This window comes from Periplaneta americana, chromosome 7 (assembly GCF_040183065.1).
Source record: "Periplaneta americana isolate PAMFEO1 chromosome 7, P.americana_PAMFEO1_priV1, whole genome shotgun sequence".
NCBI lineage: Eukaryota > Metazoa > Arthropoda > Insecta > Blattodea > Blattidae > Periplaneta > Periplaneta americana.
The window spans coordinates 24,759,770-24,780,832 of NC_091123.1; the positions used below are offsets into that span (position 1 = coordinate 24,759,770).

Genomic DNA, 21,063 nt, shown 5'->3' on the forward strand with positions numbered 1-21,063 from the left:
TGTTTGTTGTATCAATAGGTACTATACCGGTAATTGATTAAAGTCGCTCGAGATATTCTATTATACATATGTGTCGATTATCTCGTGAGACTTAACAAAAATCACTTGATGTTATGGTTCAAGATACCAGGTAATAAAACTTGAGATAAACAACAACTCGACATAATACAGTAAAGTTTTGAAGCTCTTTGTGAAATTAGGTGACGACAATTTGACAAGGGACATAATCATATATACAAATAATTGAAATTTAAGGTTCCTGGCATAGCGAGCTGCACTCGTGCTCCGAAACTATGCTCTGTCGCGATTTCGAATCTCGTTTAGGTTGATTATTTTTTGGTATTTTCGCCGTTTTCCCTAATGCAAGACTAAAGTCAGGTAACATTCATAGAAATTTCGGATTCATATCGCCAAATACCATTTCCCTAACATCAACTCCATCTATGCTAGATAACGACGCAATTGATACAGCATTATTTAAATATCGTTAAATTGAAATTGACACAGGATAGGTAACTACCGCAATGCGGATGACGTAAGAATCTGCGACGTGAACCGGCTGTATATGTTCTAGTTGGCTGTGACTAAAATGTTTACAATGTTTCTGGCAGAAGTCCCGATTTGTTCCCGCGGGCAAGCTTATATGCATTTCGTTGCCCTATTAGATTAAGTATAATTGATGCCGAAACAAACAATCTTCATTTTACTATAAGCCACTCCATCAAAAACATTAATGATGATATCAATTTAACGAAAGAAACATTGAATAATGCAAGATATGGGCAAGAACCTACAGAATTAGAGAATAAATTTAATGCAGAATCTGCTCTGGGCATCGTATTGCTAAGTGGTTAAATAGCGGCAGTTGAAAGAGGATTCTATAAACCCGCTCTCAAGAGCTGCATCCGCGTTCTTGTATATAGAGAGCACGGCTGACTAACAGAGCGCCGGTGTTCTGCCGCACTTCAAGACGCTATAAACTGCGGTACACATCATAAGAGTACACACACTACGGTCTGCAGCCATGTGTGGTTTAAGAAATAAAAATAGCAAATATATTTAAATCTTCCGAGTAAATATGTTGAAATCTGGCGAGTAAATATAATGAAATCTAGCGAATAAATATAATTAAATATGGCGAGTACATATAATGAAATCCTGCGTGTAAATATAATGAAATCTGCCGAATATATGTTGAAATCTGGCGAGTAAATATATTAAAATCTGGCGAGTAAATATGTTTAAATCTGGAAAGTAAATATAATGAAATCTGGCGAGTAAATGTAATGAAATCCGTCGAATATATGTTGAAATCTGGAGAATAAATATAATGAAATCTGACGAATAAATATAATGAAATCTGGCGAGAAAATATGTTTAAATCTGGGGAGTAAATATAATGAAATCTGGCGACAAAATATGTTTAAATCTGGCGAATAAATATAATGAAATCTGGCGAATAAATATAATGAAATCGGGCGAATAAATATAATAAAATCTGGCGATAAAATATGTTTAAATCTGGCGAATAAATATAATGAAATCTGGCGAGAAAATATGTTTAAATCTGGGGAGTAAATATAATGAAATCTGCCGAGAAAATATAATGAAATCTGCCAAGTAAATATAATAAAATCTGGCGGGTAAATGTAATTAAATGTGGCGAGTAAATATGTTGAAATCTGGAGAGTAAATATAATTAAATCTGGAGAGTAAATATAATGAAACCTGGAGAGTAAATATGTTGACATCTGGAGAGTAAATATGTTGACATCTGGAGAGTAAATATGTTGACATCTGGAAAGTAAATATAATGAAATCTGGCGAGTAAATATAATGAAATCTGGCTAGTAAATATAATGAAATCTGGCGAGAAAATATAATGAAATCTAGCGAGTAAATATAATGAAATGTGGCGAGTAAATATGTAGAAATTTGGAGAGTAAATATAATGAAATCTGGAGAGTAAATATGTTGAAATCTGGAGAGTAAATATAATGAAATCTGGCGAGAAAATATAATGAAATCTAGCGAGTAAATATAATGAAATCTGGCGATAAAATATAATGAAATCTAGTGAGTAAATATAATGAAATGTGGCGAGTAAATATGTTGAAATCTGGCGAGAAAATATAATGAAATCTGGCGAGAAAATATAATGAATTCTAGCAAGTAAATATAATTAAATGTGGCGAGTAAATATAATGAAATCTAGCGAGAAAATATAATGAAATCTGGCGATGAAATATAATGAAATCTAGCGAGTAAATATAATGAAATGTGGCGATTAAATGTAATGAAATATGGCGAGAAAATATAATGAAATGTGGCGAGTAAATATGTTGAAATCTGGCGAGTAAATATAATGAAATCTAGCGAGAAAATATAATGAAATCTGGCGATGAAATATAATGAAATCTAGCGAGTAAATATAATGAAATCTAGCGAGTAAATATAATGAAATCTAGCGAGTGAATATAATGAAATCTGGAGAGTAAATATGTTGACATCTGGAGAGTAAATATAATGAAATCTGGCGAGAAAATATAATGAAATCTAGCGAGTAAATATAATGAAATCTAGCGAGTGAATATAATGAAATCTGGCGATAAAATATAATGAAATCTAGTGAGTAAATATAATGAAATGTGGCGATTAAATGTAATGAAATATGGCGAGAAAATATAATGAAATCTGACGAGAAAATATAATGAAATGTGGCGAGTAAATATAATGAAATCTGGAGAGTAAATATGTTGACATCTGGAGAGTAAATATAATGAAATCTGGCGAGAAAATATAATGAAATCTAGCGAGTAAATATAATGAAATGTGGCGAGTAAATATGTTGAAATCTGGCGAGTAAATATAATGAAATCTGGCGAGAAAATATAATGAAATCTAGCGAGTAAATATAATGAAATCTAGCGAGTAAATATAATGAAATGTGGCGAGTAAATGTAATGAAATCTGGCGAGAAAATATAATTAAATCTGGCGAGAAAATATAATGAAATCTAGCGAGTAAATATAATGAAATGTGGCGAGTAAATATAATGAAATCTGGCGAGAAAATATAATGAAATCTGGCGATGAAATATAATGAAATCTAGCGAGTAAATAGAATGAAATCTGGCGAGAAAATATAATGAAATCTGGCAAGAAAATATAATGAAATCTGGCGAGAAAATATAATGAAATCTGGTAAGAAAATATAATGAAATCTGTCGAGTAAATATGTTAAATTTTGGCGAGTAAATATAATGAAATCTGTCGAGCAAATATGTTGAAATCTGGCGAATAAACATATTAAAATCTTGGGGGTAAATATACGTTGCTATAACCTGAAATATTCAGTTGCTTTTAAATAAATTAAATTTCAGATATCCGCGTTGTTCTTCTTGCAATAAAAGTAATACAAATTTGTGTGTTTTGCGAAGAAGAAAGAGGTAAGTCACTGCCATGAACATGAACATCATGATTATATTATAAAAAATTTCCAATCAAAATGGCATCTTTCTCGCATCGGAATTATCTGACTGAATACAATTCGTGCGTGATATTTTCTCTGTGATTTAATTGAGCTTCTAAACTCATGTATGTTGTCATAAGATAATTTTTTCATGACAACATATATTCGTTAAGATCAATTAAATTATCGAAAAACTATCAGCATTCGTTGTATTGTGGAAAATAATTAAATTTAATTGAAACAATCTAGTTGTAATTTTTACTGGTTCCTAAGGTAAGAATTTGTTGTCTCAGTTTATTTTTCGTAGGTCTACGGTATTTTTTTATAGTTGTCAATAATGGCATTCTCTTGATGCTTAAGAACTGTGAGAAAAGTTATATTTTAGGTAATGGTGATGAACAAAATTTTAAAGACTATTAAACCTAAGCTATTAGAATTTAATGGAGTTAAAGTTTATATGCGTTTCCGTGTGTACCACGTTAAACTTTGCAGGAAAAGCAGGCTTTTAATGCTACTGAGAACTCTGCTTATTCATGTTAGAAAAACTGCGACGATACTCTCTTTCTGAGAATTTCTGCACCCTGCTTCACAACCTAGCTGCTACACATATGTGTTGGCTTGGCGCCTACTTCTTCCGCGATATATTTGTTTATGCAGCCTGGAAAGAGCGGGCGTGTTACACTACGTATCCATCAGCAGACGTCAATTTCGCTACAGTGTCTTTGTAATTCTCACATACGTTATTAATGCATAAATAACTTTGCTTTATAGGCTCACAGCTGCCATGAAAGTAGAATTCTCTTAATCGTTATTTAACGACATTGTATCAACTATTTGGGTTTATAGATGGAGTTAGTGACAGAGTGATGATGGTTTGGCGAGGTGAGTCCAGGATTTTGCACTTCACATCCGCCTTACATTTGAGAAGGAAAAAAACCGATTAAGTAATGATCCCAAGCGGGGTTCGAACCCACACCATCGCAGCACGCACGCTTCACACACCGTACACTACGCTGGTAGCCTAGTAACACTTTTCATCTTTCTTAAAGCAATGTTTCTCAACTTTTCTGATAATGAGACCCCCCTTTTCCTCACATTACTTTATTACGGCCCCCTGCATAAAATGTAGTAGGATTTCGGTATCAATTAAAAAATATAACAATTTAATTATGTTATTATTTGATGCAAAATAGTCTTGTGCTTAAATTTTCACAGAACAATTAAAATATTATTATTATTATTATTATTATTATTATTATTATTATTATTATTATTATTATTTTGTTTGCGGCCCCCAATTAACTGTTCTGAGGATCCCCAGAGCGCAGTGGCCCCTGGTTAAGGGGTTAGGTACTGCTTACAGCAATATAATTTTGAAAATATTCAACATTTTTTTCCTTCATTACTGTATCTTGTACAATAATGAAAATTAGTATGTGTAAAATACTGTCCTTATGCTATATGAAAAAAATATTTTTATGATTTAAAAAAATTATTTACATTTTTTTAATTCAGTTCACTGTGCAGTGATGAAGGGTTTTGTACATAACTCAAAAACTATCCAACATTCTGTGATGAAATTTCTTGTGTGTATTAATGCATGTCATATCTACAATATGATGCAAGATCACTTCTCTACCTTTGATAGATTGTCTGATAAAAATAAATTCATTTTACAAAAACGTCAAATATTAGTATTTTCTTCTAACACAAAAAAAATATTGTTTATTAAGGAATGTACTTGAAAGAGCATGATATTGTAAATATTAGTTTCAGCAATAAAATAAAAGAGAGAGAACATGAAAAAGTTAACAAGTTTATGAGTTATGAGCAGGCTTCGAGACTTTGGAACGAATAGAGCAGTTCAGTGGGAAATCCGCATAACGGCGTACTGAGTATAGTGGTAAAGCGTACAGTGGGTGGGGGTACTGTAGAATGAATGCCAACAAATACACAAAGGAAAACGCTCTGGATTTGAAGGTTCTGACGAATAATTTGGTTTTCATACAAACTGTGTCTGAAACTATTACACGGTTAGAGGAGTGAGAGCAAGAGATGCCGAAAGCCCTCAAATTAATTTAGAAAATGATGCAGAGAATTAATGAGACATCAAATACACCGGCACTGAACGTGTAAAACAGAAGTGGAAATCAATTTTGTGTAACGATAACGGATATGGAACATTGTGTAACATAAACAGCAAATTAGTGGACATAGAGTCACCCGAGAATAAAGGACTGTCTCTTAGAGATTGCAATGATGTTAGGTTTCTTCGTTTTGATCCTATCACGTCATGCGACGTAGAGCGCAGCTTTCTACAGTACAAACTGTGTTTGGCAGATAAGCGAAAAAGATTTACGTTTGAGACACTGAGAATGTATCTTGTAGTACATTGCAATTCGGTACTGTAACTGCACTTCCTAAAGACGACCAATAGGATAAATGAAAAAATTTAAATTGCTACATGCTTATTTCCATCATTAACACTGTGTATAATTAAACACAAATGCTTATAAAAGACAGGAGAATAAATGCTTTTCACATTCTTTTGACATTATCATTGTGTAATGCATATTTACTTTCAGAATGTACATATTTGTGTTTCCTCATACTACCGTACCCTACTCTAAATAGCATCGTTGTTACTTCAACATATCTCTATCTACCTGCAGCGAGTCAACAACCTATAGTGCATGCACAGTAAACTTATTGTATCGGGTCCAAAGTCTCGAAGCCTGGTTATGAGGGAAACGCTTCATCACTGCACGGTGAACTGTACATTTTGAATTTTGTACAAGATACAATAATGAAGGGGAAAAGTGTTGAATATTTCCAAACACTTTACTGCTGTAAGCTGTACCTAACCCCTTAAGAATCCGGGCTTTACTAATAAGGTATAGGGGTATACGAACTTCCCGGACATACAGTTCATTAATTTTGTAAAGATGTACTGACATTTGTAATTTTTGTAATACGTTTGTTGTACGTGTTGAGTTATAAATAAAAGAGACATGAAAAAGAGTCACCTTAACTCAAAGTTTGTCACAGATTTACCCGAACACTCTGTATTTTCAGTGTTCGATAAAAAATTCAACCCTTTTCACTGCTGGTTTCAAAGAAAATATGTGGAAAGTTTAGGGGCAACTCTCAAGTCTTCAATGAAGATTACACAGAAACGCAAAATATTACTGGCACGAATCACCGTGTTAAAGAAGATGTATTCAGAAAGAAATGCGTGGGAAGGGGAAACTAACCTGGGAGGTGTGGATCCTCCAAATGTTTACGATTTTTAAGTCTGTTTGTTTGATATTTCATGCAGGTTTACTCATAAGTTATTGAATACATTAACAGAAACCTGACCACTTCCATTCACAGCGTTCTTGAATGAACTACACTAAAATGTTAGCAACTGCATAGAGTTTCATACATCTGGCACTTCACGTAGTATTCACAAATCTGTAGCACTCATACCGTGTCTACATTATCTCAAATTGCAGATGGAATATCATACGATGTGTTCTTTTAATGTACTTCAGCACATCATTCGTTCTGTTGTATATTATTGGACATTTTCACCCGAAATTTGAGTTAAAATGAATGTTTTACCTACGTACGGATTAATTTTTGATCCTACAAAATATATCTGTTATGGTAACAATGGTTATTAGAGGAGACAAATTCGTTCCGGCTCCGGGGATCGAACCCGGGTCCTTGGTTCTACATACCAAATGCTCTAACCACTAAGCTACGCCGAAATTCAATCCACAGCACCCGACCGAATCCCGCTCCTCTAGTGTTTTTCCCTTTGTGACCTGACTCCAAGTTCGACATATATATTGACATATATTAAATCAACTGCCATTATACAATGAGCGCACTCAATTGACTGACTTGGTGGCTGAGATTCCACTGTATTATGCACTGTTTGGCGAAGAATCTATGTAAAGATTAATTTTTGGTCCTACAGAATATATCTGTTATGGTAACAATGGTTATGCAACGAATAGACCTATTGTTACATCCTGTCTATATTTTGCTGTATATTAATGCTATCGTACTGAATGGACGCTGTTTGAGCTTAAAATTGAAGCTTAATACACATGGACTTTTGCAGTTTCTATATTTTTACATGCTGTCTTTATTTCACTCCATATTAATGCTATTGCACTGAATGAACAGTCTTCAATGTTGTAAAATAATTTGTAGAACTAAATTGAACTATGTTCGAGCACGAGCTTCTGCTCTTTAGGACTGCAATGCCTAATGTAGCTGAAACCTAATGTATTAAATAAATAAATTTGAAAAAATGAATAAATAAATAAATTTGAAGAAATGAATAAATAAATGAATTTGAAAAAAAAAAATGAATAAATAAATAAATTTGAAAAAATGAATAAATAAATCAATTCGAAAAAAATGAATAAATAAATAAATTTGAAAAAATGAATAAATAAATCAATTTGAAAAAATGAATAAATATATATAAATTAAAAAATGAATAAATAAATAAATTAGGAAAAATGTATAGATAAATAAATTTGAAAAATGAATAAATAAATAAATTTGAAAAAATGAATAAATAAATAAATCTGAAAAATGAATAAATAAATAAATTTGAAAAATAAGGAAATAAATAAGTTTGAGAAAAATTAATAAATAAATAAATTTAAAAAATGTATACATAAACAAATTTGAAGAATTGAATGAATAAACAAATTTGAAAAAATGAATAACTAAATAAATTTGAAAAAATGAATGAATAAATAAATAAATAAATAAATTTGAAAAATGAATAAATAAATAAATTAGAAAAATGAATAAATACATAAATTTGAAGAAATGAATAAATAAATGAATTTGAAAAAATGAATAAATAAATAAATTTGAAAAAAGTGAATAAATAAATAAATTAGAATAAATGTATAAATAAATAAATTTGAAGAAACGAATAAATAAGTGAATTTGAAAAAATGAATAAATAAGTGAATTTGAAAAAATGAATAAATAAATAAATTTGAAAAAATGAATAAATAAATTTGAAAACTGAATAAATAAATAAATTTGAAAAAATGAATAAATAAATAAATTAAAAAAATGAATAAATAAATAATTTTGAAAAATGAATAAATAAATAAATTAAAAAATGAATAAATAAATTAATTAAAAAATGAATAAATAAATAAATTTGAGAAATGAATAAATAAATAAGTACATTTGAAAAATGAATAAATAAATAAATATGAAAAAAATGAATAACAAATAAATTTGAAAAAATGAATAAATAAATTAATTTGAATAAATAAATAAATGAATAAATAAATAAGCAAATAAATAAATAAGTAAATAGATAAATAAATAAACTAGAGTCACACAATGTACTTCCCTTTGTCAGTCTTTCCATGTCATTTAAACAGTAAAGCGTATGAACACGTTTTAGATCTCCCATGGGTCAGTACTACGCTGGGTGAAAATCAAAGATGACAAGGTTTATCACAATGGCAATCATTTCCTAGGTGGGATACGAAGTTATGACCACAGCCTTCACACAATGTCTAAGCTAGGCTTTGATGATTACGTATATACCACGAAACAAATATAATATAGATACACAAATCATTTCGCCTTTCTTCTTAAAACATTTTGTCTTTTTTTAAATTTGGCATATTTTTGACGTTTAATTTCAATTTTGCACACAATAAAGAGAAACGAGGAGGGACTCCTGTTGTGTTGGATCAGCACGGCGTCTATTTAAGAGAAGAAGCAACGTAACACCAATGAAGGATAAACATCTGTATCAGAGGTGGGGATTTGAACCTGCTTGTTACGTCAAAGCTATCTTCAAACACTTGTGTACACCACGACATAAACACGGATGAATGAACGAACAAATAACAAACAAACATATAAATAAATATACAAATATTTATCACGTTTAAAAAAGTATAGTTCACGGCATGTATTTCTTGCATAATTCGAGGTTCACGTGTGATGGAACTATTCTAGACGACTTGCTACAAAGGGTAAGTGCCCTGATTGTTAGGAAGGGAGTAAACACAGCAAAGGTTAGTGTCCTGCACTCAGCACAGGTGTGTCATCTACTCACATGCGTCTTCGCTTCCGATCCACTTTACTCCATCCCTTGCACTGCGGCCTATGCCGCGCGCGACCGACACACGTCAAAGGGGAGGGGGAGGTTTATATTGGGACTGTACCTCGGCGGTGCCAACTCCGAGACATTCCGACGGGAACCATCGCACCCGAATGCGGGGTTTCTTCACCTCATTGTTGCGCGTTGTCTGTCACTGCCACGTCGGGACTAGACAGGAAGTCCATGTCAGCGGAGACATGGACCGACCCACATACAACGGCGTACAGGTGAATAGAGGGCGTCCTGGATACCGACAGAAATCACGAGATTTATTGCGCTAAAAATAAAATAACCTTCCTTCATGCCACAGGAAATTGTAAATATTATGTTTACATATCTGTCACAGTGGCTCAGTGCTCGCGAGACGGGCTTACAAGCTGGAGGCCCCGGGTTCAAATCCCGCTCCACTCTGAAGTTATTTAGTTTATGTGCTATACAACAGCGATTAGCTAATAACAGGTTAGTACAAGAATAAATATAATTATAGGCTACAGCATTAGTGATGAAGGATGGGTGGAGCGGAGAAAAATTCTCTCCGACACCGGGACCCGAACCCGAACCCGAACCCAAGTTTTCAGTTCTACGTGCTGTCGCTTTATCCACTAAGCCACACCGGATTCCAGTTCCGATGCCTAAAGGGAAACTAAAAGGCGGAACTTAAACTGAGAGGATTAAATCCGACATCGGAACTGGAATCTGGAGTGGCTTAATGGATAAAGCGTCAGCACGTGGAGCTGAAAACCCGGGTTCGGGTCCCGGTGTCGGAGAGAATTTTTCTCCTCTCCACCCATCCTTCATCATATGAGCCGTTCAGAGTAAAAGCGGTGTAAGTCAAAATTGGGTAATGAGGTTTAAAGTAAAAATTCTGTAAAATACAGTGCAAAGTAGCAATTAATATGGCCTTCCTGCTATTCACTTACTACTAATAGTTTAAATAAATTGAATATTAATTGCTACTTTGCGCTGTATTTTACAGAATTTTTACTTTAACCCTCATTACTCATTTTTTACTTACACCACTCTTGCTCTAAACGGCTCATATGGTAACGCAGAATTCCTGCACGGAAATATCATATGTACTTCGGTACCTACATCATAATAATATGATACACGTAAATAATCACTTAGTGATTTAAGACGGCGCTCATCCCCTCGGATCCCGACCACTTAGTCACTCATAATGAGTGCACCTCTGCACATAGTGTGTTGGACATTGTGCCACTGTCACACATCTGTAACACAATGCATGAGGGTTGACCACTAAAGGGAAACTAAGAGGATTCAATCCAGCATTGGAACTGGAATCCGGTGTAGTTTAGTGGATAAAGCGTCAGCACGTAGAGCTGAAAACCTGAGTTCGGGTCCCGGTACCGGAGAGAAATTTTTCTCCGCTCCACCCATCCTTCATCATATGGTAATGCAGAATTCCTGCACGGAAATATCATATGTACTTCGGTACCTACATCATAATAATATGATACACGTAAATAATCACTTAGTGATTTAAGACGGCGCTCATCCCCTCGGATCCCGACCACTTAGTCACTCATAATGAGTGCACCTCTGCACATAGTGTGTTGGACATTGTGCCACTGTCACACATCTGTAACACAATGCATGAGGGTTGACCACTAAAGGGAAACTAAGAGGATTCAATCCAGCATTGGAACTGGAATCCGGTGTAGTTTAGTGGATAAAGCGTCAGCACGTAGAGCTGAAAACCTGAGTTCGGGTCCCGGTACCGGAGAGAAATTTTTCTCCGCTCCACCCATCCTTCATCATATGGTAATGCAGAATTCCTGCACGGAAATATCATATGTACTTCGGTACCTACATCATAATAATATGATACACGTAAATAATCACTTAGTGATTTAAGACGGCGCTCATCCCCTCGGATCCCGACCACTTAGTCACTCATAATGAGTGCACCTCTGCACATAGTGTGTTGGACATTGTGCCACTGTCACACATCTGTAACACAATGCATGAGGGTTGATCACTAAAGGGAAACTAAGAGGATTCAATCCAGCATTGGAACTGGAATCCGGTGTAGTTTAGTGGATAAAGCGTCAGCACGTAGAGCTGAAAACCTGAGTAAGGGGCCCGGTACCGGAGAGAAATTTTTCTCCGCTCCACCCATCCTTCATCATATGGTAATGCAGAATTCCTGCACGGAAATATCATATGTACTTCGGTACATCACAGCAATAAAATATTAGTGCTACGGTAATAATAATAATAATAATAATAATAATAATAATAATAATAATAATAATAATAATAATAATAATTATAATAATAATAATAATAATAACAACAACAATAATAATAATAATAATAATACGCTAATATTTTGTAATTCTGTAAATTCTAAATTAATTAGGTAAATGGACCAAATTTATTTATGTAGAAGTTGGCAGTTTCATTGCATCTAGAGGCAGGAAAAAGAGATTTAGAATATTAAATTATGTTGTAGAAAAGATAGTGATTTTCTTTGCCTTTCGTAGGATGGCGAAAACTAATGCTTTTTTGTACACCAGAATTATAACAGTAATTTCTGTAACTAATGTATAGGCTAATTTGGAAAACGTATTATATGTCTTTCACGTGTTATTTGTTTTTTTACCTTAACATCTTTCGGCCTGCTGTTGGCCATTATCAGAACTAGTTGTTGCTGGTCTTGGCGCCTTTTGTTTTGTTTCCTGTGGGGGTGTGTTTGTGTAGTGTAATGTGGAGTCAAAGAGTGTGTGTGTGTGTTCTGAAATTGAGTTGTGTGTTGAGAATTTCATTTGGATGTGTTTTTGTGTGTTTGTATATTTCGTATTGTTCTAGTGTGTTTAGTTCGTGGCTTTTTGGTTGGATGTATAGAACTTCCATGTCTGTGTTAATGTCTCTGTATGTGTGGTTAGCATTTGTGATGTGTTCTGCATATGTGACGTTACAAAGAACACATCACAGCCATAACAAAATTACAAAACGCTTCCAAATATGCTCCAGGAGAAATCCTTAAGTTACCTGGACCACGGGCTTGCGAGGATACGCCGGGAATCGAATCCGAGTCTATAGGATTATGAGTTCAGCGCTTTAGCCACTAGACCATCGTGATGGCTTTTTCCTAAGAATCCAATGCCCGAAAATTTTAGGAGACGTATGGTAATCTTATACAAAACTGAGATGTTATAGGTTTTTACAAGTAGATACTTTAGTTGATCCTCGCAATTAAATTTCAATACGCCTACTGATACTGTATTTGTGGGAGAACACATGTTAGGAGCGATAACCGATTCCGTTTGTCACGCCAAACGGCCAGACAACACGATCAGGTTCTGGACATGCGCCAGATGATATCGCGAAGCGATTCACACACTTTCCCTGAACTCATGGTGGGGCGCGATTGTGCACACGTTCCGATTCGCACGTCCGAAGTCCGCGCATCGAATTACAACCAGATCATCCCAATCTTTTCTTTACAGTGAACTCTGGTATTTGAAGCACATTATATCATATTATATTATATTATATTATATTATAAATTTAAATTATGGCTTATTTAACGACGCTCGCAACTGCAGAGGTTATATGAGCGTCGCCGGTGTGCCGGAATTTTGTCCCGCAGGAGTTCTTTTACATGCCAGTAAATCTGGTGACATGAGTCTGTAGCATTTAAACACACTTAACTGCCATCGATCTGGGCCGGTATCGAACCCGCATCCTCGGGTACGGAAGGCTTTCGTTATACCAACTCTGCCACCCAGAGCGACATTATATTATATTATATTATATTATATTATATTATATTATATTATATTATAAATTTAAATTATGGCTTATTTAACGACGCTCGCAACTGCAGAGGTTATATGAGCGTCGCCGGTGTGCCGGAATTTTGTCCCGCAGGAGTTCTTTCACATGCCAGTAAATCTACTGACATGAGTCTGTAGCATTTAAACACACTTAACTGCCATCGATCTGGGCCGGTATCGAACCCGCATCCTCGGGTACGGAAGGCTTTCGTTATACCAACTCTGCCACCCAGAGCGACATTATATTATATTATATTATATTGTATTATATTATACTAATCAGTAAGTGAGAAAGCATTTTATAAAACCATGTTAAAGGAGTTGAATTTATTAGCCGAAATGCAATTTAACATAACCGATATAATGCGATCTTATAATGTTCAACAATACTTATAGAATTTCTGACTTTAAGGGGTTAGGTACAGCTTACAGTTGTAAAATTTTTGGAAATATTCAACATTTTTTCCTCCATTACTGTATTTTGTACAAGAATAAAAATTAGTATGCGTAAAACATTGTCCTACTGCTATATGGAAAAAATATTTTTACGATAAACTTGTTAACTTTTCATGTTCTCTCTCTTTTATTTCATTGCTGAAACTCACTGTTTACAATATAATGCTCTTTCAACCACATTCCTTAATAAATAATATATTTTTTTATTTTATGTTAGAAGAAAACACTGTTATTTGATCATTTTTAAAAATGAATTTATTTTTATCAGACAATCTATGAAAGGTAGAGAAGTGATTTTGCATCATACGTGTATTGTATTCGTAGATTGCTGTTTTTACACTGTCAGCAACGCCGTGATGTTGCGGCAACTTCTCCGACACGACTGTTAGGCGGGTCAACCTATATTAACGTATGCAAAATTCGTTAATTTGCATTAAAATAATAGAGACCATCCAACGTATGATCCGCTCTTAACATAAATTTAATATGTTTAGTACTTACTCCTTGCACGTTTTCGACTAACCCAGTGGTCGTCAGCACTCACTGAAATGGGTAACGGGTAAGCAGTGCATCATAATATGCCCGGTCGTGCAGCAGGAAGAGGGAGAGAGCATACCCGCCAGCAGCCACAGATGCACATAGTGCAGTCTCTTATCCGCGGGTAAGAGACGCTAGCCCGAAGGTGCACTGTACTGATGACCCCTGGACTAACCCTTCTCCAACCTGTTGTTATGTTGCAGCTTACTGATTTAAAATACGAATATATTTTTCGCATTTACACAGCTCTGTTCGCGATGTGGAAAACTGCATTCAAATAAAAAATTGACAACACATCAAAGATAGTACAGTACTTACTTACTGGATTTTAGGGAACGCGGAGGTTCATTGCCGCCCTCACATAAGCCCGCCATTGATTCCTATCCTGAGCAAGATTAATCCAATTAATATTTGAGGAGAAAAATTCTACGTACCAAGCGCTCTGACCACTAAAAATATGAATTCTCTGCGTTTGTGTGAACCAAAATGTAAAACCAATGCAGCTTTTTATCATAGCATGAGTCAAGGTCCCAGGTTATTAAACAAATTATATTCCAATATTATTTTAACCACGAATCCTCTCCAAATTAATAAAAAAAAATAAAAAAAATTGTATTGGATTTATAGTTTGGGTTTAAACATATTAAACACTATTTAACCTGTATTCACTCTAAATTTCAATTTTATTTTTGTCTGTATTGGAATCCCCTCCTGAGCACGAGTCTTACTCATTCAGGAGTGGGCTAGTTTATCTTACATTGTATTTATTAACTTGTATTCATTTCAAACTTACTAGCAATAAAATAAATAAATAAGTAAGTAAATAAATAAATAAATAAATAAATAAATAAATAAATAAATAAATAAATAAATAAATAAATAAATAAATAAATAAATAAATAAGCAAGCAAGCGAGCAAGCAAATAAATGAATAAATAAATAAATAAATAAATAAGCAAGCACGCAAGCGAGGAAGCAAATAAATGAATAAATGAATAAATAAATAAATAAATGAGGAAGCAAATAAATGAATAAAATAAATAAGCAAGCAAACAAATGAATAAATGAATAAATGAATAAATAAATAAATGAATAAATGAATAAATAAATAAATGAATAAATAAATAAATGAATAAATAAATAAATAAATGAATAAATAAATAAATAAATATACCAACGTTTGTATATTATATTACCTTCTATGCGTTTTGTATGACGAAGAAGTTTTTACTTTCAGAGGTCCACTCAAAACGTGAGATCCGCGGAGTGTTCTGTATTCGCAGCAGCCCAGGACCTTGTGGCTGTATTTTACTGCATGACGCGAGCCACTTGTGTAACTGTTACGACAGCTCATCTCTTGCCAGCGCAGCTGTCCGCAGCTTCCAAAGGATCAGCCATTAAGATGTCTCCTTTGTTACGCACATTTCGCGGAAAGTACTCGGAAGCCACAAGGAAGAGGAAAACAAAGGGATTGTTTAATGGGACAACTCATTCGCTTTGAGTCACTACGAATACATGAGCTATACAATGTAGTTCTACGCTGTTACGACTGAATTACTACAAGCCCGTCCTTTCAGGTAATTTTTAAAATTACAGTACCACACCAATGTCGGTCGGGTAGCTCAGTTGGTTCAGAAACTGTCTACGGACTGGAAAGTCCTGGGTTTAATTCCTAGTGGTGGTGTGGTGGGATTATTCTCGTCGCCAAACTCCCAGATGGCCTCGAGATCCACTTAGCCTACTGTTCAATTGAGTACTAGGTATTTCCTAGGGTTAGTAAAGGCAGTCGGAGTATGAAGCTGAAGTCATGAAAGTTATGACATCTAAAGTGGGTAACTTTACCATCCCCAATGCTTACGGTGTGATTATATTAGTTTCTTCACATCTCGATAGCAGTTTATTTATTTTATTGCTAGTAAGTTTGAAATGAATACAAGTTAATAAATACAATGAAAGGTGAACTAGCCCACTCCTGAATGAGTAAGACTCGTGCTCAGGAGGGGATTCCAATACAGACAAAAATAAAATTAAAATTGAGAGTGAATACAGATTTAAAAGTGTTCAATATGTTTAAACCCAAACTATAAATCCAATATAAATGTTTCTATTTTTTTATTAATTTGGAGAGGATTCGTGGTTAAAATAATATTAGAATAAAATTTGTTTAATAATCTGGGACCTTGACTCATGCTATGATAAAAAGCTGCATTGGTTTTACATTTAGGTTCAGACAAACGCAGAGAATTCGTATTTTTAGTTCTAGATTTTCCAATTCCGTGTTGTATAGATTCTTACTCTGTGTTTGTCTTGCGTTGTCTTAAATTGTGTTCTTACGTCATATTTGCCACACGTCCAGGGACTCCTGTATAGGCTATTTTTGTTTTCTCATAATTATCTCAAAGATATAACGCTGATGTGAGTTTAATGGGATATAATAAATAAAATGAATTTACAACACTAACGTGCTTGAATTAAAAAATTCTTTCATGGCATGTACGACCATTACGCATATCTAGCAGAAACGTCGTCAAAATGCGTCCAATCATGTGGATATAATAAGATCAGAAGAAAGAGTTTTCGTTATTAGCGATAAATGAGAAAGTTTTTTTTTTTCTTTTTTTGCCACCAGGTTGTCTTTTCGACATTTCTGGTCTTCTCTCCTGGCCGTGGCTTACTTGTAACCCACTTCTGAGGTTGGGGCGCCTGGAAGGCGGAGCTACATTACCCCGATGATGTGATAGGATGATTATGATAATGTGGTGCCAGGAGGGGTCTTAAATCTAAACTTTACCTAAATTCCAGATCATGGACGAACACAGGAATACTCCCCTTTAAGGATAAATTCCTGTGCTCTAACCGGGAATCGAACCCGGGACCTCACGAACTATAGCCAGAAGCTCTGACCACTAGACCATGAGGCTGTTCAGTGAGAAAGTTGTTTATTAAAAAAAATATGTTTTATATGTATTTGACATAGTTTGCTACATTATTTATTTCGCGATTTTTTTTCGCCTTTTTTCGATAATATTTTGTTTTCTAGCGATAAACGAAAAATCTTTATTATTTTTCATTTTGACTAGACAAAATGTACATTTGAAGGGTTTTCTGAGAAAAGAATCAAAGTTCAAAAAGTGCAAATTTGAGGTATTAAGCATATGGTGAGCGTATTGTATCGGCCATCTACTGAATTAATTGTTTGTAACAAAAACATCATATTCCTATGTTTTTTATTGGATTATTTTAAGACGCTGTATCAACATCTAGGTTATTTAGCATCTGAAGGTGATAATGCCGGTGAAATGAGTCCGGGGTCCAGCACCGATAGTTACCCAGCATTTGCTCGTATTGGGTTGAGGGAAAACCCCGGAAAAAACCTCAACCAGGTAACTTGCCCCGAACGGGATTCGAATCCGGGCCACTTGGTTTCGCGGCCAGACGCGCTAACCGTTACTCCACAGGTGTGGACGACTTGCTGTATGTTGCAGTTTGGTGATAAGGCTGATGATACTGATAGACCATGATGTAAAATAAATATTGCAATTTGTCGAAAATGGTTTTGAATACCACTCATCAGTGTTATCTTACCTGTTAACCTAATTAACACTTGTTTGATGAGCGATATTTGCAGTACTGTTTGTTTTGGCGCATACCATACTTCTATAGTAAATTTCGTTGTACCATTAAATAGTAGTATTGCTAGTGGTAGTAGCAATAATATAAATTTTGTTATTAGTAATCTAAGTCAAAAATTACAATTTAAGACACAGAGAATATGGGCGGAATTCATAGTCGTCACTTATAAATGAGTGAACCCTTAAGTGGTTACTTATACTCATTTCTAATTCATAGTTGTCCCTCATTCACATAATGAGCGATTACTTAAGTGAGCTGATCTGTACCCTTAAGTGACCACTCATTTTCAAAATGGATACCGAGAATGATTTTGAGGATTTTGTTGAACGAAATGAGGAAAATATACGTGTCCCAAAAAGGTATATTAGAGACATGGAGAATCCTCTGGAAAAAAAAAATAGAATTGCATATAACATGAAAAATAGAGATAAAACAGATACAAATGCAAGATACAAGTGTAATTACAAATTAAAACTTGAAAATTAAGAAAAAAACAAATAGATACTACCTAAATAAAAGACACAGATATAGATATAAATGAAAAATACCAAATAAAAATAAATTAAAAAGAGTTAAGTATAGATATCATAGCGAAAATGTAAAATGTAGCTATAATTGAAAAATTACAGAGTAAATATAACACTATGTTAATAAATTCAGTATACAGTATTATATAGTAGGCTTAATAGGCTTAATTAATTTATTTAAGAAATTCACTACTACAGAACATGTGTTCCAATTAGTAGGATATCTGATTATAACTATAACTAACATGCAACTAGAATCCAACATATCATGAAACTATTGCTGTATATAACTTATTCAGTACAATAATATTGATAACTCGTTGTTATAGCAACTCCACATGCAGAGCTGCTTTCGATTAGTTCAATGAGAGTCAGCTTTTGTTATGACGTCATGTCCGGCAGCTGTAAGTGAGCACTCATTACGTGAAAATAAGTGTTGTCTATGAATTCGGAATTGACTTAAGGGTTCCCTTATTATAAGCAAACACTTATTACTTAAGGGTTCACTCATTTTATAAGTGACGACTATGAATTCCACCCTATAACTTCGATAATCATTATCAGAGGTTGAACAACGTAACAGAGGACCAGATATTCATGCAGCTTGGTGACTCACGCTTGCTCGGGACAGAGCGGTTCCCGGAGGCGGGTCCTCAGCAGCCTGCCCAGGCGCACCATGCGCCCCACCTCCAGCAGCAGGCGCTCCCTGCTGACCAGGAACTTGTGCAGTCTGGAGCCCGGACACAGCGCCTTCACCGAGTCCATCAGCTCCCGCAGCTGCTTGCAGTGCTGCCACAACAAAGCATTCACTTGCTTTGAACGTTTATAGCAGAATCGCCAGTTGGGCGATGTCAAATGACACAACATGTACTATTTTGGACTTAAGTGTTGTATTTGAACTAAAGTACAGTTGAAAGAATATATGAATGAAAGGGTGAATGGAAAAATAAATAAGTAAACTTGTAGCATAAGACACACTTTTTTCTCGAAAATAAGTCTGAAAAGCGATTTTTTGTATTTGACAGATATTGGAGAAAAATGGGAGTAGGGTAAACATTGGTAATTTCGTGGCAGTGGTTATTTCGTGATACTTTTTCTTTGCTCTTTTGTGAACTCACCAATAGTGTTATGAGATCCAAATTTCCGCCAAGGGATTGCATATGTTGTCCAGTTTCCAGAAACATACAGCTAAGCTTTGTGTGACTATTGTAGCTGCTTCAGTGAGCTTTTATGTTTGGAGAGAGCAAGTTTGCGTCGACTTCTCAGGCGTACAAATTTTGTGGATGTTTGTAATTACATTACAGGCTTATTACTAAAGGTAAGCATATGATATTTGGTACAAAGATTTATTGTATCTTCATGAAATTTTAGGAAATGTTTTTGGAATTTTAGATACATCTGTAGTCGCCATATAGGCTTAGTTTTACTGATAGAAATCTTAGCTGTTTGAGGCGAAATTTTGTTGAAAATTAAGTGTTACAATTTTTAAAATAGTATAAAATGTATTACAATAAGAATTTTAGAAATCTGAAGACAAGATGTGATAACAAAAAAGAAAACGGAGACGCAATGGGTTCAGTGTAGCTTCTGTTTGATTTATTATCATGCTAAGTGTCAATGATAAGTGCTAGATGACTTGCAAGAATTGTGACAGAAGATGGAACATGGCTCCACCATTTTGGACCGGAGACAGAAGGCAGACAATGGAGAGGCATCATGCAAATTCACCAAAGAAATAGAAATTCAAAAGTACACCTTCGGCAGGAAAAGTTCTGGTTACTGTGTTTTTCGATTCAGAAGGACTCTTGCTTGTGGACATCATACCACACGGAACCACCATTAATTCTGACGGGTATGTTGCAACTCTCAAGAAACTTCAAGTTCGACTGAGTCGTGTTCGACGACATCGGGAGAAGCAGGATGTTCTGCTATTGCACGACAACGCACAGCCATATGTCAGTCACAAGACCACAGACCAGATCAGAAAATTCGAATAGACAACACTGAAACAGCCGCCTTACAGTCCTGAACTGGCACCGTGCGATTACCATCTCTTTGGTAAACTGAAGGATCCCTTCGCGGAACGAGGTTAGAAGATGACTCCCTTATGCACGCTGCTAAAGAGTGGCTCAGACGTGTTGGTCCAGACTTTTACCGTGCTGGTCTACAGGCCCTCGTTCCTAGGTTACATAAGGCAGCTGAAAGGGACAGGGATTATGTGGAAAAGTGACATTTTGTTCCTTAAGGATGCATCTACATTCTGTGAAAATAGCAAAGCTGTAGGATAAAAATATAATTTTTAAACAAACGTTATGCATTACTTTTGGAGTTACCCTAGTATTATAGGCTATAGTAAAGTCCGTAATAAAAGTGTTCACCCTTTCAGGGCAAAGAAGATCCCTTTCCAATTTCAATTTTTACTTTGATTTGATTCTTATTATGTGTTGATATGTGTTTCTATATTTTCTTGTCATGAATATTAGAC

General features: G+C 34.7%; 1 protein-coding gene across 15 annotated transcripts in view; it reads right to left on the reverse strand.

Annotated features, from left to right (window-relative positions):
• The window catches only part of sls (sallimus), a 959,631-nt gene that overhangs the window by 852,027 nt on the left and 86,541 nt on the right, over positions 1 to 21,063 (reverse strand). For 13 of the 15 annotated variants that reach the window (XM_069830434.1, XM_069830438.1, XM_069830435.1 and 10 more), the window contains exon 12: positions 19,195 to 19,367. In XM_069830434.1, coding sequence (XP_069686535.1) covers positions 19,195 to 19,367 — 173 coding nt within the window. Of the gene's footprint in view, positions 1 to 9,574; positions 9,690 to 15,614; positions 15,704 to 19,194; positions 19,368 to 21,063 lie in introns of those variants that run through there. The other 2 variants (XM_069830441.1, XM_069830440.1) reach the window with 2 other exon arrangements.